This window comes from Indicator indicator, chromosome 33, assembly GCF_027791375.1.
Source record: "Indicator indicator isolate 239-I01 chromosome 33, UM_Iind_1.1, whole genome shotgun sequence".
Classification (NCBI taxonomy): Eukaryota; Metazoa; Chordata; class Aves; order Piciformes; family Indicatoridae; genus Indicator; species Indicator indicator.
In genome coordinates, this window is record NC_072042.1 from 6,608,277 (window position 1) to 6,623,747 (window position 15,471).

The 15,471-nt window shown below is 53.1% G+C and overlaps 2 protein-coding genes across 4 annotated transcripts; both read left to right on the forward strand.

Moving 5' to 3' along the window:
* Positions 1 to 1,855: 1,855 nt before the first annotated feature.
* Positions 1,856 to 8,133, forward strand: DHDDS (dehydrodolichyl diphosphate synthase subunit). 3 transcript variants are annotated; one of them, XM_054395168.1, is made up of 8 exons: positions 1,856 to 1,918; positions 2,816 to 2,932; positions 3,145 to 3,287; positions 3,852 to 3,968; positions 4,661 to 4,762; positions 5,364 to 5,478; positions 7,598 to 7,705; positions 7,890 to 8,133. In XM_054395168.1, the coding sequence occupies exons 1-8, from the start codon at positions 1,856 to 1,858 to the stop codon at positions 8,124 to 8,126; spliced, it is 1,002 nt and encodes a 333-aa protein (XP_054251143.1). In that variant the 3' UTR covers positions 8,127 to 8,133. The 3 variants fall into 3 exon arrangements, with proteins under 3 accessions (XP_054251143.1, XP_054251144.1, XP_054251145.1); XM_054395169.1 differs by lacking the exon at positions 4,661 to 4,762; XM_054395170.1 differs by lacking the exon at positions 3,852 to 3,968.
* Positions 8,134 to 11,254: 3,121 nt separating this feature from the next.
* On the forward strand, positions 11,255 to 14,208 carry HMGN2 (high mobility group nucleosomal binding domain 2). Its single transcript, XM_054395174.1, has 6 exons — positions 11,255 to 11,408; positions 12,274 to 12,318; positions 12,726 to 12,755; positions 12,999 to 13,049; positions 13,614 to 13,709; positions 14,124 to 14,208. The coding sequence occupies exons 1-6, from the start codon at positions 11,394 to 11,396 to the stop codon at positions 14,157 to 14,159; spliced, it is 273 nt and encodes a 90-aa protein (XP_054251149.1). The 5' UTR covers positions 11,255 to 11,393; the 3' UTR covers positions 14,160 to 14,208.
* The last annotated feature ends 1,263 nt before the right edge of the window (positions 14,209 to 15,471 follow it).

Here is a 15,471-nt window from a genome sequence, read left to right on the forward strand (position 1 = left end):
CGGTCCCCCACAACCAACTCAGACCCAGCCTGAACACCCCAGTCCCACCAAACTACGCCAGATCTGGCACAGCCCTAGCAGCCCCCAGCTCCCCACAACCGCTCCGGCCCTGCCATCAGCCTGCAACCCTCCCACAACAACCCAGGACCTGCCTGAAACCCAACCCGACTCCCCTTCAGCCTGTAGCTGCCGCACAGTGGCTCCGGCCCCGCCGCTGTCCTCCAGCCTCCCTTTACCTGAGCCGCCCTGGCCCTTCTACGCTGCCCTGGCGCCACTGCTCTCCGCCCGCCCCCGATAACAGCCCCGCCCCGCCTCGCTCTGCTCATGAGCACAACCCCGCGGCGCAGGCTGATGACGTCAGCCTAAGCGAACGTCACCCTCTGTGGGAGGCTGAGGCGGCGCCGCCCGCGGAGGTAACTGCCGGCGGCGGTGGGCAGTGGGGCAGCCTCTTGGCTTTGGAGTGAGCAAGGTCTCCTATCCCGGGGTTCTTCTGCCACGCTGCTTACTTTTCACTCGCGGCGGGCCTGAGGCACGCCTTGGCCCCACCGTGAGCGGGAGATCCGGCGGCCGGGCCCGAGGGTCGACGCCTAGACTCCGCTGTCCAGGCTCCGCTGTCCGCTTCCCGTCTGCCCCGTGTCTGGCGGGGAAGGCTGCGGAGAGCCTGTTGAGAGGCTGCCTCACCCAGAGAGGGTGGTCCTAGTGTCTTTCCTCGCACTTCTCTTCCGCCTCTGCTCGGTATCATTGGTGAGTGTTGGCCTGGCTATCGGTGGGGAGAATGCCCTCCGGGAGGGAGCGCCCAGAGGGAGCTAAATTCTCCCGGCTGCGCCCACTCCTCTGGGCAGTCGTGGCTTTTCTGGTACTCAGTCCCTGGCTGATAGACGAGGGGCTTCTTGGTGAAGTGTATTTTTTTAAGATGGCAGCATGAGTTCGTGTGTAAAAGCCTGACTGCTGTTAACAGCTAAAGGTGGCTTTGGAGGTGTTTTCACCTGAGCTATTCAAGGGGGGTGTTAAGAGCTGTAGGATCAGAGCTTGAGGGTCAGCAGTTCCTTGCCTTAATGTTTTGTGGCTGCATCTGTGGCTTGCCAGCCCTTCCTGAGGGGTCAGGCAAGAAAATTAATTACATCAGTGAGTGGAATTTGAATCTCTTTTGGTCCCTAAACAGGCACTGGGTGCTTGGATCTGGACTGTTGCCCCCACAGCTCTCCTTTCACTGCTGCTTTGCCCATGTCTTGGGGTTCCAAGCTGAGAGAGCTGAAGATTAAGGTGGAGTTTCAGCAAGCTTGTGGTAGCTCAAAGCAGATCTTTGCGTTTGGTGTGCAGATAGAGTGGTAAAAATCCATAGTTTTTATAGCTCCAGAGGCTTAATTCTCTACTTGTGGAGGAAAAAGGAGGCTGAGTAGTGACCCAGGTGTGGGTCAGGTGGTGGTAGGGATGGTTGCTTCGTTTGAAGGATTTCCAAGAACTCTAACACAAGAACGTTGAAGGACACTTTGTGCTGCTGCTGCCAGCCTGGGACTCGCCTGGTGGGAGCCCACCTGTGGGTCTGTGCTCCCACAGCAGCCACTCTGGCTGGAAAACACAGCAAAGTTTTTCCTTGCTACCAGTTGGGGCAGAACCCACTGGACTGACACACAGCTGGAAAATTCCAGAGCTCATTTCTCAGCTTCCCTGTTGTCTGCATATCAGAGTCCTTGCACAGATGATTAAAAAGGGCTCCAGAGCAGCTACTCAAAGTCTATTTTCCCTAAGCTGATGGTTTTGTGGTGTTGCTTTGGGTTTGGACAGAACCTTCTCTACCTCTAACCCCTTTGTTTTCATCCTTATGCTGCCAAAAAAGAGGAACTGTTGGTGAAAGATGTCGTGGATCAGAGAGGGCGAGCTGACCATCATAGAGAGGTTTTGTGCCAACATCATTAAGGTAAGGAAGGAGTTTGGTTGCCTGGGTGAAGAACTGGCAGGTCCATCAGGGCTCAGAGTGGCTGCTGAGCTCTAGAAAGGTCGTGGTGCTGGCAGGGGGTGCTTGTTAATGCTCCCACTGGGTGCACATCCCCAGACAGCAGCCAGGGATGGAAAATTACTTCAGCTGAGTCTTGCAAATGAGCGAGGAGGCTGTGGGCAGCACTTGCCAGTAATGAGCTTACACTCCCAGCCTCCCCTGTTTTGTGCCCTTGCTGGTGAAAGCAGGGCGTGGGAAGGAGGGAGAGAAGCAAAGTGGTTGTGTTGTGAGGCTAAGAAATGCAGCTGAGTTTCTGCTGAGTAACAGCACAGCAGCTGCAGGGAAATTGTGGCCTGCAGGATCTGTGCAGACCTAGTGAGGTCAGTGAAAAGCAATCCTCTTAAAGGTGGGGAAGGCTCAAGACTTCCTTTGTTTCCTTGTTGGTCGTGTCTGGGAAAATGCTCTTGAACTGTGGAACACAAAATACTTCACAACTGCTGCAGTGTGGAGCTCTGTGTGCCCTCCCTGTGGCTGCAGGGGGCTGGCTGTGGCAGTGCTGCTGTCTCCTCATTACTGCACTTCTCTGTCATGACAGAAACAGGGAGGCTAAAGCTGCTTTTCAGTTTAGGCTTTTATTTTTCTGCCTTTTAGAGAGCCTAAACTCGGACTACCAAAGAGGTAATCAGCATCTTGCTCTTTCCAGCTCCAGGCTTGAAGCTGGGGGATGGCTACTACACCCCTACAAATAGGTGGTGTCAGCAGGAGCAGAGGAACTAAACTCTGTGGTGCAAGATGCTGGCTGCTCATTTTCTGGTCTGGTCTTTCTCCTTTCCTGTGCTGTTGTCTTTCTGGTCTGCTGTGTCTCTCCTCCTCCTCCAGGCAGGCCCAATGCCCAGGCATGTTGCCTTCATCATGGATGGCAATCGCCGCTACGCCCAGAAGTGCCATGTGGAGAGGCAGCAGGGGCACTCCCAGGGCTTTGATAAGCTGGCACAGGTGAGAAAGGTGTTTGTGGCTTTGTGTTGTGTGTTGAAAGGTTGAGCCATGGCTACCAGATGACTTCTTACTGCTTCACTGCTGTGTTGTGTTGCTTTTCTTCACTGGAGTCAGGCTTGTGCTGGAGCCCCTCTCTCTCTGTGCCCTTGCTGGCCTGGCTGACTCTGAGTCCGCTTCTCTGAGTTCTGTTCTCCACTCTGTTTCTTTTGCAGACACTCCGGTGGTGTCTGAACCTGGGCATCAGGGAGGTCACTGTCTATGCCTTCAGCATTGAGAACTTCAAACGTTCCCAGGAGGAGGTGAATGGGCTGATGGATCTGGCAAGGCAGAAGTTCAGCCGCCTGCTGGAGGAGCAGTAAGAATCCTCTGAGGGGTGTCCCACAGGGTGCAAAGGAAGCAGAACATGATTAAAAGGTGTTGCAGGGATGTTAGAAGTTGTGAATATGGATTAAATTAGGGAAATGGTTCTCTAGCTAAAGACTTGGGTTGAGGAACTGTGCTTACTGGACTGGCATGTGCAGCTCCTGAGCACGGACAGTGCCCCTGCACACCAGGTTTGTGTCACTGTGCCACAGCCCTCACCAAGCAGCTGGGACAGGACAGTTTTTGAGGGAGCACAGCACCATTAGAAACTCCTGCTTGGCACTGAAGTGCTTGGTAGATGTTCTCCTGAAGTGCTGAAGCCTCGCCTTGACTTCTTGCTGGAGCAGGCATGGATGATTTCCTGCCTCCTGACTCCACTGCCCCCAGCCCACCTTCCCTGACACCAGCAAGTGGCTGTGCTGCTATGTGGGTGACCATTAATTTGTGATCAATTACAGATGCCCAGTTCTGCTTTGGTGGGTGTTAGGCAGAGACAACGCAGCAGAGTGCAGGGTGATCTGTTCTGTGTGGTCCTGCCTCTTGTCACTGGCTGTAGGGAGAACTTGAAGAAGCATGGAGTGTGCATCCGTGTCCTTGGGGACCTGCCACTGCTGCCCTTGGATATCCAGGAGCTGATTGCCCAAGCTGTGCTGGCCACTAGGAACTACAACAAGTAAGGAACACACAGTTGGAAGGAGCTGATACCTCACATCTTCCTCTTCTATGTGAGGACTGAGACTTGGCAGATCTTCCCCACCTTTTTTTTTTTTCCCCCCCTTCTTTGTCTTATGAGCCCAAATGTCCCCCTCTGCTCAGCACTGGTGAGGCCACACCTTGAGTACAGGGGTCAGGTTTGGGGCCTCACTCCCAGAAGGACACTGAGGGGATGGAACAGGTCCAGAGAAAGGCAATGAAGCTTGGGAGGAGCAGCTGAGGGAGCTGGGGTTGGTTTAGCCTGGAGAAAGGAGGCTGAGGGGAGACCTACAGCTCCCAGAGAGGAGGCTGGAGCCAGGTGGGGGTTGGTCTCTTCTCCCTAGTAACAAGTGATTGGATGAGAGGGAATGGCCTCAAGTTGCACTGGAGGAGGTTTAGGTTGGACATTAGAAGAAACATCTTCCCTGAAAGGGTTCTCAAAGCCTGGCACAGGCTACCCATGGAGGTGGCTGAATCCCCATCCCTGGAGATATTTCTAAGAGGCAGAACTGTGGTGCTGAGGGTTTAGCCCCAGCCTTGGCAGAGCTAGAGAGTGGTTGGGCTCAATGATCTGAAGGGGCTTTACCATCCTGTAACTGTTGTAGATGTTCTCTCTGTCACATCCTGGACCTTCCTTGTTGTTGGCATTCCACATTTTTCTCCTCTTTTCAGATGCTTTCTGAATGTCTGCTTTGCTTACACCTCGAGACATGAGATCAGCAATGCTGTCAGGGAGATGGCCTGGGGGGTGGAGCAAGGCCTGCTGGAACCCAGGTAACTCCTGTCCCAGGCTGCTGAAAGCTTCCCACCTACACTTCTTTATTAACAACCTCTCAGAAGCCAAGTGGCTTTTGAGCAGAGCTCATGAAATCAGTGTGACTGGAAGAAATGACTTGAAAGTTACTTCTGCACTGTTTGGTTTTTATTATTTTGGTTGCCACGGTGACAGAAACACAACCAAGAGAGAGGAGAAGTTGGGTCTGTGTCTCAAGTGGCAGATTTCTGTGCCACAACAATTGGCTGCTGGGCTGGCAGACTTTAGCTGTGAGGTCAAACAAACAGATGAATCATGACTGCTGAGCTGTTTCTCCACCCTGGAGGAGATGGAGGACTTAGCACTTTGCTCTCTGCTCCAGATGGAAGTCCTCACAGTCTGCTTCCACCACTGTATTGTGTTTCAAAGAGCATGGTGGGGTGAGGGGGATGCTCTGGGGGTTGAGCATTCGAGCTGGCCTGGGGAGCAGTGGCCATCAGGAGGGAGGTGGTGACTGGCTGTGGTGCTGCTCCACCGCTCGGGTTCCAGCTGCAGCCCCATAGTCCCTGCCAGCCGCTGCTGGGCTGCAGGGATCTCACGGCGCTGCCTCTGTCCCCTCAGCGACGTGTCGGAAGCGCTGCTGGATCAGTGTCTGTACACCAGCAACTCCCCTGACCCAGACCTGCTGATCAGGACCTCCGGGGAGGTTCGCTTGAGTGATTTCTTGCTCTGGCAGGTAAAGTCTTTCTTTCCTCCTAGAAGTGCTCCATTGTTGCATCAGTGCTCTGCTTACTCCAGGTGTGAGCCACCACAGGGCTCTCACACTCGCTCTGCTAGGGGTGAGGTAACTTCTTGGATGGGTTTATGGAGTGCTGGGGCACTTCTGAGGAGTGCTGCTTGCAGTTGTGTGATTGCCTTAAATACCTTGCAGCACAAGACTGAAAACACTGAGTGAGAAGTGGCAGCTTGGTCTGACAGCAGCCAAGGCAATCCTGAGCTGCTCATCCTTTTGCTCCTCTTCCCACACTTAGATGGTTCCTCATTTGCTTGGTAAATTCCTGGCTTTGATTCACTTCACCTGGCAATATGTTTCCTGGGATGAGGAAGTCCCAGGAAGGATTTCTAGATTCTTGGGAGAGATGTTTGTCACCTGTCAGCTGGAGGTGTGACCTTACCACCTCCATGTCATGGATGTACCTGACTGGTCACAGACTCAGAAGTTTGACTATCAGAGTGAAACAAGACCCCGCCACAAGACAAGTTCTGAGGATGCTGAGGCCAAGTTGATGTAACTGGGCTGATGAACTCAACCCCAGCAAGTTCTTCATGCACATGAAGTTCAGATATTTGCAGTTTCAGCATCCAGAGCTGTTTTCATTTCCATTTATACAGTTTGGAGCCAAACCCCAACTGCCTTTAAGCAACCATATCAAATGCACCTGCTCCAAGTGCCTTCATTGGTGAGCTGACAGATGCTCTCTGCTGCCTTCCAAGGCATTTCCCCCTCCTCCCTGGATTTTTGGGTACACCTCCACCCTGGATGGGTGTCATTGCCATGAACTAACCTTTTGCTTGCTCCTCTTGGTGGTAGCCCTGGCAGAGGTGCCTTGGAGCTTGTAAGTGCTGAAGCACTGCTGAGGAAGTCAGTGCTCTGTGTGTCTGGTTGGCATGGTGCCCCTCTGCCATGCCATGGATTGCAGCAGAAGAGAATGTGTGCTTGTGCTGTTGCTGTGCCAGCTCACACCCCACAGCTTTGGAGCTTCCTGACAGCCTCAAAATGGGAGCAAATTTGGCTTCATTATCATTCTCTGACATCAAAGAATGTGCCCTTTGGAACAGGCTGTCCAGGGAGGTTGTGGATGTCCCCTCCCTGGAGGTGTTCCAGGCCAGGTTGATTGAGGCCTTGAGCATCCTGGGCTGGTGGGAGGAGTCCCTGCCCATGGCAGGGGGTTGGAACTGGATGACTTTTAAGGTCCCTTCCAACCCAAACCATTCTGTGACACTAAGGTTTTCTGTAGCCCTGGAGCAGGCTGCCCAGAGAAGTTGTGGAGTTTCCTTCTCTGGAGACATTCAAAACCCCACTTGGATGTGTTCCTGTGTGCCCTGCCCTGGCAGGGGAGTTGGATTGGATGATCTCTGGAGGTCCCTTCCAACCCCTACCACTCTGTGATTCTGTGAATTTTGGGAGTCATTCAGAGTCCTTTTAAGTGTTAGATTTTGGAGTGATGGTCCCAGGAACACATTTAGCCCAAACTTTGAGGAACCTGATGGCAAAAATAGGCTTTCAGTGGAAACTTTGCAGCTCTAAGATAGCTTCAGTGCACTACAACTCTTTCGAGTCATTAAGCACTTGAAATGCCAGGAGTGGGCAGCAAGGAATAGCAGGAGATGTCATTTGATGAATGGCTTAAATGTCATCTCCTGATCCTCACTTCATCTGTTACTCCCTTAACTCAGCCTTTGGTAGCCCAGTGTTGCTATTTTAGTTTTGTTAGAAGTCTGTGATGCTTAAGCTATTAAAATACCTCTGTGAAGACCAACACAGCATTAGACAGAGTTCTGCTGGAGCCTTTGCAGGAGGCTGAGTGGTGTCCCAGCATGAAAAGCTGATTGGAAAGACTCTACCTTGTGCAATTTCAAACTGCCCTGGCTTATATTTCACTGAATCCCACAATGCCAGGTTGGAAGGGACCCCAAGGATCACCTGGTCCAACCTTCATGTTAAACAGAATCCTCAAACACAGCCTTGGCAAAACCTTTGTGGACAAACCAGCATAGTTTTGACACCAGAGCTGCACCTTGGTGACTTTTGCCTCACTGGATGATTAAACTGTTGGTGCTCTTGCTTTCTGCAGACATCCCATTCATGCCTGGTGTTTCAGTCAGTCCTGTGGCCAGAATATTCCTTTTGGAACTTGTGTGAGGCTATCCTTCGGTTCCAGATGAACTACAGTGCTCTGCAGGTAAGGGAGCCTGCAGGAGCTGGAAGGCTCAGCCCTCTCTTCCTGCAGCCTGACCTCACAGCAGAGGTTCTCCAACCCTCTGATCATCTTTGTGGCCCTCCCTTGGACCTGCTCCGGCAGGTCTCTGATGAGATGAGCTGAAAGGCCTGGGAAAGTGCTAATGCTCTCCTGCTTTTCACTCCAGAAGGCCAGAGACTCCTACATGGAGGAAAGGAGGCGACAACAGATGGAAAGGGATCAGGCTTACGTGACACAGAAGCTGCAGCAGGAGGGGTTGGCAACCCACGGAGACTCTCGGCACCGCCGGACGCTGCTGCAGAAGTGCACAGCCATGAGGGAGCAGAGGATCCAGGGCTTCCTGCAGGCTCTGGAACACAAGAGAGTGGACTTCTTTGAGAGGTTGTGTCCAGTGTCTGCGTGACACAGGTGCTGGGTGGTTCCTGGGAAGACAGGGAACAACTGCTGCCCAGAGGGGTTCCCTCGGGGCGGCTCTGCAGGGGGCACCCAGGGCTGCTGTCGGTGTCCCCAGGGCAGGGGCAGAGCACTGTGAACCTCCCTAGGGCTGTGGGTGCTGCTGGGCAGGGGGATGCTGTCCTGTCTTACCTCCCTGCCCCCGTGATGGAGAAGGCACAGACCCCACCACAGCTCTGCTGCTTGGCCCTCCACAGGCCTGCCTGTTTGGACTGAAACAAGCCTCCAGTTCTGTTTGACTCCTCCTGAGTTGGCCCAGACAAACCAGTTCAGCCCTGTTAAATCAGACTGGGCTGGAATTCTTTCCATGGCTTCACAGCCGTGGATCTCCTGCTGAGATTTTTCTCTGCTACCCCTTAAATGGAGCCTTGCTTTCTGTAGGCAGAGGATTATTGCTGCTGTGGAAGGCAGCCCTGTGCCAAGCAGGGGCAGAGAGATTCCCCACTTCATGATGGCATCTTGTCTTCTCCCCACCTGGCTCTGCTGGCTTTCGTCTGTCTGCTCTTGGCTTCCCAGGGGCTAAAGCAAGGTATTGGCAGCCTGGCTGTGAAGAGAACAAAGATTCTCCAGAGCTTCCCCAGGCCCTACAATCCCTTCTGAGCAGTGCATGTGGGGAAAACTCAAATGCTGGTGTTGGAACAAACTGTGCCTAGGAAAGGCTCTGAGCAGGCAAGGAGAAAGGATTGGTTGGGAATTAGCTTCATGGTTTAAAAAGGAAAGAGAAATGAGCTAAATCTGAGGTGATGGACAGGGTAAGATGAATCCCTGTGAGACCTGAGAGCTATGACTTAACATCCTGTTTCCAGGGAATGAGGGGGAGCCCAGATGAGGAATACAGTAGCCAAACCCAACCTGTCAGCCCAGCCAAGATGGTTTAGAAAGGCCCTTGAGCTGCCTGGGATGGGAGTGGCTGCAGCAGCTGTGGGGTGGTGTTTGTTCTCACTTTTCCATCAGGCAGGGAGGGAGGACTAAGCCAATTTCCAAGATTGTTTCCATCCCCATGGTCAAAATAAAAGAGGATGTCTGGATTTTTGTTTCTGATGCACGCAGAGGTGCAGCAGTGGCAGCTTTTGCTGCTTTTAAAGGGTTTCTGTTTACCTCCAGGTGAAAACTATAGGAAGCAGAGACTTTTAAAAGACTGGTAGAGTGCTGCACACTCAGCTCTTTGACTGGGCTGGTGAGGAGGAGAGCTCCATTGTCAAATGGTGAATAAAGCATATTGGTAGCAAAGTGATTTGAAAAATCAGAGGACCGTTTGAAAGTACACAGAGATTCTTGCTCTCAAGGTGTGGTGAAGTTGGCTTCCAGATCTGCTGTCACATCCTTCAGCCCGTGCCAGCTCTCCTCATCTGATTCCTGTTAGATGGAAGCAATTTGAAGGCTGTGTACTTTTTTACAGTCTTAGCGTGAGCAGTTTGATGCCTCAAGGCTTGACTGAACAAGACTCCATGCATGTCCCTCCTCTTGAGGAAGTAGCTTGGATAAAATCATGCCAAGGGGATGGGAATTACTCATTTTGCTGCATTTTCTTTTCTTGGGCCTCACATTTCAGGAAGCTGCCTGTGGAAATAGTTTATTCTCCATGAATGACAGAATGGTAGGGGTTGAAAGGGACCTCGGGAGATCTAGTCCAACCCCTCAGGGTCACCCTCAGCCAAGTTGCCCAGGATCATAGAATCACACAACTGTCAGGGTTGGAAGGGACCTCAAGGCTCATCCAGTCCCAACCCCCCTGCCATGGGCAGGGACACCCCACACTGGATCAGGTTGCTCAGAGCCACATCCTGCCTGGCCTTAAAAACCTCCAGGGATGAGGCTTCCACCACCTCCCAAGGCAACCTGTGCCAGTCTCTCACCACCCTTATGGGGAAGAACTTCTTAACATCCATTCTGAATTTGCAGTGTCCAGGTGGGTTTGGAATCTCTCCAGAAAAGGAGACTCCACAACCTATCTGGGCAGTTGAGAGCTGAGGTTACCCAAGGGAGGTGAAATATGCTCCTTGGGATGGTTCCTGGACAAGATCCCATTGAAAGGGTCCAAGTTGGGAGCACAAGGAAGTGCATAGGGAATGAATGGATTGTGGCCATCAGGGCGTGGAGGAATGGCTCCGTCAGGAAGTAGCCCAACTGTGCAAGTCCCTTGGTGCAGATAATGTCACCTTGTGTGAATTTTTTGTGTCATTTTCTTGGACTTTGGGGTTTGGTTTTGTTTTGGGGTTTTTTTTGGTTGATTTTTTTTGGTGTGGGTTTTTTTTTTTTTCTTTCCCATCTCCTTTCCTCTCCTTTACATCCAACTCACCTCTCTCCCGTATTTTCCGGGGGGGGGGAGGGGGAAGAAAACCACACCAACTCCTCATGCTTCTCCCAGCACCTCGGGGATCCCCCACCCCGCTGTGTGTTTAGGGGGGGCGGTGGCTCCCGTCCTCGGTGCTGAACGAACAGCTCCGCTCACCTGTGGACTGCAGAGCACGGGGGGGGGGGGGGGGTATGGGGTCCCCTTTATATTTTTTTTTTTTTTTTATCCTTTTCTCCGTGGTTTCATTACCTGCTTCCCTTCCTCCCCCCCCTCCCACCCCCAGCCCCATTTCCCCTCCGTGTTTCCCGCCCGCGGGAAGGCGGCGGGAGGAAGGGATGGGGAGGGAGGGGGGGAAGGAGAGGACGGAGCGGGGGGGCTGCGCGCGCGCCACCTCCTCCGCGCGCCCCCCTCCCATCCTCTCTTCGCCCTCCCTGGCTGGCCCCACCCCACGTGACCGCGGCGGGCCAATGGGTAAGCGGGGCGGTGGGGATCCGGCTGGAACCGGTTGGGCCGCGTCCGGCTCTATATAAAACTTTATAAACAGCCGATTCAAATTAGTGGGGTCGGGAGCCAGCGGAGCCAGCCGGGAGGGCAGCCCCCGCCGCGCCTCCGCCCCCCCCCCCCCCGCACAGCCACCTCCGCTATCTGTTATTTTATATAGTTTTTTTTATTTTATTTTATTTTATTTTTAAAATCCCCCTCCCTTCCCCCTTTTTCCCTTTTCCCCCCTTCACTTCCTTCCCTCCACTTCTCGCTGCCTTTGCCTCCGCCGCCGCCCCGGACCGAGTGCTCACGGCTCCCCCTCCCCTTTTTTTTCCTCCGCCTTCTCCCTCCGCCCCCTCACGCCGCCCAGCCGAGCTCATCTCTCCCTCTCACACACACACACACATACACACACACAAAACACGCCCGCACGGAGCCATGCCGAAGAGAAAGGTACGTGGCGCCCGGAATAACGGCGACGGTGGTGGGAGCGGGCCGCCCGCCGCCTTTTCCGCCGTAGGGGCCTACCGGTCCCGTTGCCCCCCCCCAGCCTTATCGCCGTTCGCCTGTGGAAGGGGGGGGGGAGGCGGGACTAGGCGCTCATTCTTCTCTCCCCACCCCCCGTTCGGGGCGGTAACGGTTGTGAGGCCCCAACGGGGGTGGGGGCGGGGCGGCGGCGCGGGGCCCGTTACCGGCGGCGCGCGCGGGGGGCTAACGGGGGGGGTGGGGGTGGAATGGTGCTGGGAGAGGATCGGTGAGCGGCGCCGGTCCAATCCGGTTGGTTTTGGCGGGAGGTCGGAGTGAGGGGAGGAGGAGGAGGAGGAGGAGGAGGAGGATGGGGTTGTGGGGGGAGGGGAGCACCGGTGGGGCGGGAAAGGGCGGGAAGCGGCCGCGCTGCTGGCGCCCGGGAGGCTTTGCCGCCAAAACCGCCGCCCCACGGGGGCAGCCGTGGGCGGGAGCGGGGCCTCCCTGAAAGGGCAGCGCCGTTCCCCCCGCCTCTTCATTTCCCCCCTCCTCATCCCCATCCCACACCCCCTGGGGAGGTGGCTGCTCCCGCCCCGCTGTGGGGTGGGTCGGTGTCGGCCCGCCCCGGGAATCCCGCGGAGGAGGGAACCCGCCGGTGCCTCCCGCTCCTCCCTGAATCTCAGCGGCGCCAAGGGGCAGGTGGGGGCAGTCCCGGCGGCCTGAGGCGTGGTGAAGGCCTGGAACCCCCCGAATGCGAGCTGGCAATGGTTCCTTTGCGGATGGGGGGGCTGGGGGTGAGGGCTGAGCCTCGCTCCCTTTAACTCGTTGGTACAACTTGTGTGTCACGTCCTAGGCTGAAGGAGATACCAAGGGCGATAAGGCCAAAGTTAAGGATGAGGTAAGAAGTTCAGTATTTAGAGAAAGTTGGATCCTAAAGTGTTGGTGTTGGAAGATGAGATTTAACATCATCAAAGTACAAGAACTGGGGAGCAGAAGGGTTGGGCTTGACTGGTTTTGACTTTTCAAAGTCTTATAACCTTAATTGTGAAAAATCAACTTAATTATTGTTGGCTATTAGTAGTGATTTGGATGGGGTAGTTTCATGCTTCTTGAGAAATGTGGCAGGGGGAAAAGGGAAGTAAAAACCTGGGGTTTTGCTACTTTGAAATGAGAATTTCTTGAGAATGGGGGGGGAAATGGAACTAAAACCTGGGTTTTACTACTTTGAACTGAGAGTTATTTGTAAATCTTAGAGAGTTCATTTTCCATCATGTTAAATTCAGTTATCTCTCCTCTCTTAAACAGCCACAACGGAGGTCAGCGAGGTTATCTGCTGTGAGTATTCTCTTGCTGAGCAGAGGTGACACAACCCTTGGTAGTTTTTAAGCTTGGGAAGCTGGAAGGATGGAAAGTTCCTGCCCTGTTGTGTGGTTCTTTGAGGGTGGTGGAACAACTGACAGATCAGTGCTTCAGTTTCACCTGTTGTGGTTTGCTTTCGTAAAGCAGTTTACTGCTTGGGTTGTATGCATTTCTTGAAATGTTTGGAATGACACAAGGTTTTTTTTTCCTCACTTACAGAAGCCTGCTCCTCCCAAGCCAGAGCCTAAACCTAAAAAGGCAGCTCCAAAGGTGAGTGGTGATGTCAGCTAGGGGTAAATGGGTGTGAGCTTTAGGTTTGTCCTTCATAGAATCATGGAGTGGTTTGGGTTGGAAGGGACCTTTAAAAATCATCCAGTTGACAACCCCCTTACCATGGGCAGGGACACCTCTTCCACCTTCCATTGGGCCAGGTTGCTCAAGGCCTCATCCAGCCTGGCTAATAAAATTACTAAGGCTGGCTAATAACCAATAAAACTGTGGATGCCAACATACACAGTGATGACACTGAGCTGTATCTTCGCTGCTACTAAGCTGTGCTGAAAACTTGGGAATTTTACAGTTTGCATTAAAAAAAAAGATAGAGTGAGGCCTGCACAGTTGTCGTCTCTTAAGCATGCAAACCTTTGTGTGCTGTGCTCTTTTTTGGGCCAGCATCCAGCATTGGGATCACAGAATGGTTCAGGTTGGAAAAGATAAAAGGTGATCAAGTCCAGAGATTGGGATTTGCCCTTCTGGTTGGTGCATTCTTGTGGCTCAACAGCTGGCTGTTCACTTGTACCAACCATCTTGCATCATCTTCCTTTTGCTTTGCAGAAGAGTGAGAAGTTGCCCAAGGGAAAGAAGGGGAAAGGTGATGCTGGCAAGGAAGGAAACAACCCTGCAGAGAACGGAGATGCCAAAACAGACCAGGTAGAGCAGCAGCTCTGGCAGCTTGTCTGACACCAGCCTGTCAGTTCTTTCCTATCACACACAAACAGGCCTGGGCTTGTGCTAACAAGAGGAATTACTGCACAGTTCCTTAGAGCTGTTGCTCATGGCACTGACACCACATCTGCAGGTGTGGAGGGTGTGTGTGGCTTGGTTGGTAAAGAGTTAAAGCTGTCTGCTGCTTGGAGTTGCCACATGAAAGTTACGGTTGGGCCTTGTCCTAAGAACACATAAAGCTGACATCTAACAAAGCAACTTCAGGGTTGCCTTTTAGGATGCTTCAGATGTTCAGCTTCATTCTGTTAGTGGTGAGATTGCTGCTGTTGGCAGAAGGGCTGCTGAGAGCTAGGAGCCACCAGCTGCTGGAGCTGACTGGTTCCTCCTTTTCTCTTGCAGGCACAGAAAGCCGAAGGTGCTGGTGAAGCCAAGTGAAAAAAGAAAAAAAGGAAAAAAAAGTGTGAATTTTTGATAACTGTGTACTTCTGGTGACTGTACAGTTTGAAATACTATTTTTTATCAAGTTTTATAACAATGCAGACTTTTTGGTTGACTTTTTTTTTAAGCTATGTTGTTAGCACACAGAGCGCTTCGTTGTTGTGTTGGGGTGGAGGGAGGTGGGGGGGGTGTTGGTGGGGGGGGTGTTGGTGGGGGGGTGTCAAATGTCAGTCTATTTCTCAGAATCTAAATTGGAATAAGAAAAGCTTTTTTGTTTTCCTGGTTCCCCCCAGTTCTGGGGAGAAGGGAAGAGGAAGGGATTCCTCCATGCTGCACATCAGCATCTGAGTGAAGATCAAAGCTCCCAAGATGCCTTTTGCCAGCTCCACACCCACTGTGCGTTAGACCTTCTCTTTCTTTCCACACCCTCCTTGTTTTCCACATCCCCTAACACTCCAGACTACAGCAGAACTGGCATCTGGGGCCTCACTGCTCACACGGTGTTGGGTGATCTGGACTCCTGGTGTCTAATCAGGGATAAAAGGGCTCCAAAGGAGCCTCCACTTCCTCTTTCCTATCACAATGAAGCAAGCCCATGGTGCCCTTCCGTTCCTCCCCAAGCCAGGGTAGGTTTGTGCCGAGTTGTTAAACAACATGCTCCACCTGAAAAGTGTCCACCCTCACTCTAAACTTTCCCCTCTGCAAGTATGAAATGAAGATTCTTCAGTTTTAGAGCCTCTTGTACCTTTGGGTAGTCCATGAAGGGAGGGGAGTTCGACGGTTGTTCAATGTTGCCGGTTGTAGCCCATGTCCTGCCTAACTTGCCATGACTGTTCATGAAAAGTACCTTTAATAAAGCTGGATACGGTTTGGCTTGGACTGTTCTTGATGCCTTGCACATTGCTCTTGCCCTTGCTCTTCCATAGATTCATAGAACAGGTTGGAAGGGGCTTTAAAGAGGATCTAGTTTGTGTCAGGAGAAGACTTGTTCTGTGTGTGCCTGGGCGGGGATTGTCCCTCTGCACTGGGCACTGGTGAGGCTGCACCTCAAATCCTGGGGTCAGTTTTGGGCCCCTCACTCCAACAGGGATGCAGAGGGGCTGGAATGGGGCTGGAATAGGTGCAGAGAAGGGCAGCAAAGCTGGGGAAGGGTCTGAGAACAGGGGTGGGGAGGAGCAGCTGGGGGTGTTCCTCCTGGAGAAAAGGAGGCTGAGGTGGGGGGAGATCTGGCTCTACAACTCCCCGAAGGGAGGCTGGAGCCAGGTGGGAGTTGGGCTCTTCTCCCAAGGAAGAAGAGACAGCACAGGAG

What these genes read in the sequence shown, in the direction of transcription:
- HMGN2 (XM_054395174.1), top strand. An exon ending in GGTCAGCGAGGTTATCTGCT is followed by an intron (nt 12,756 to 12,998) that starts GTGAGTATTCTC and finishes CCTCACTTACAG; the next exon opens with AAGCCTGCTCCTCCCAAGCC. An exon ending in GAGATGCCAAAACAGACCAG is followed by an intron (nt 13,710 to 14,123) that starts GTAGAGCAGCAG and finishes TTTCTCTTGCAG; the next exon opens with GCACAGAAAGCCGAAGGTGC.
- DHDDS (XM_054395168.1), top strand. Translation starts at nt 1,856, where the DNA reads ATGTCGTGGATCAGAGAGGGCGAGCTGACCATCATAGAGAGGTTTTGT. An exon ending in TTTGTGCCAACATCATTAAG is followed by an intron (nt 1,919 to 2,815) that starts GTAAGGAAGGAG and finishes CTCCTCCTCCAG; the next exon opens with GCAGGCCCAATGCCCAGGCA. An exon ending in GCCACTAGGAACTACAACAA is followed by an intron (nt 3,969 to 4,660) that starts GTAAGGAACACA and finishes TCCTCTTTTCAG; the next exon opens with ATGCTTTCTGAATGTCTGCT.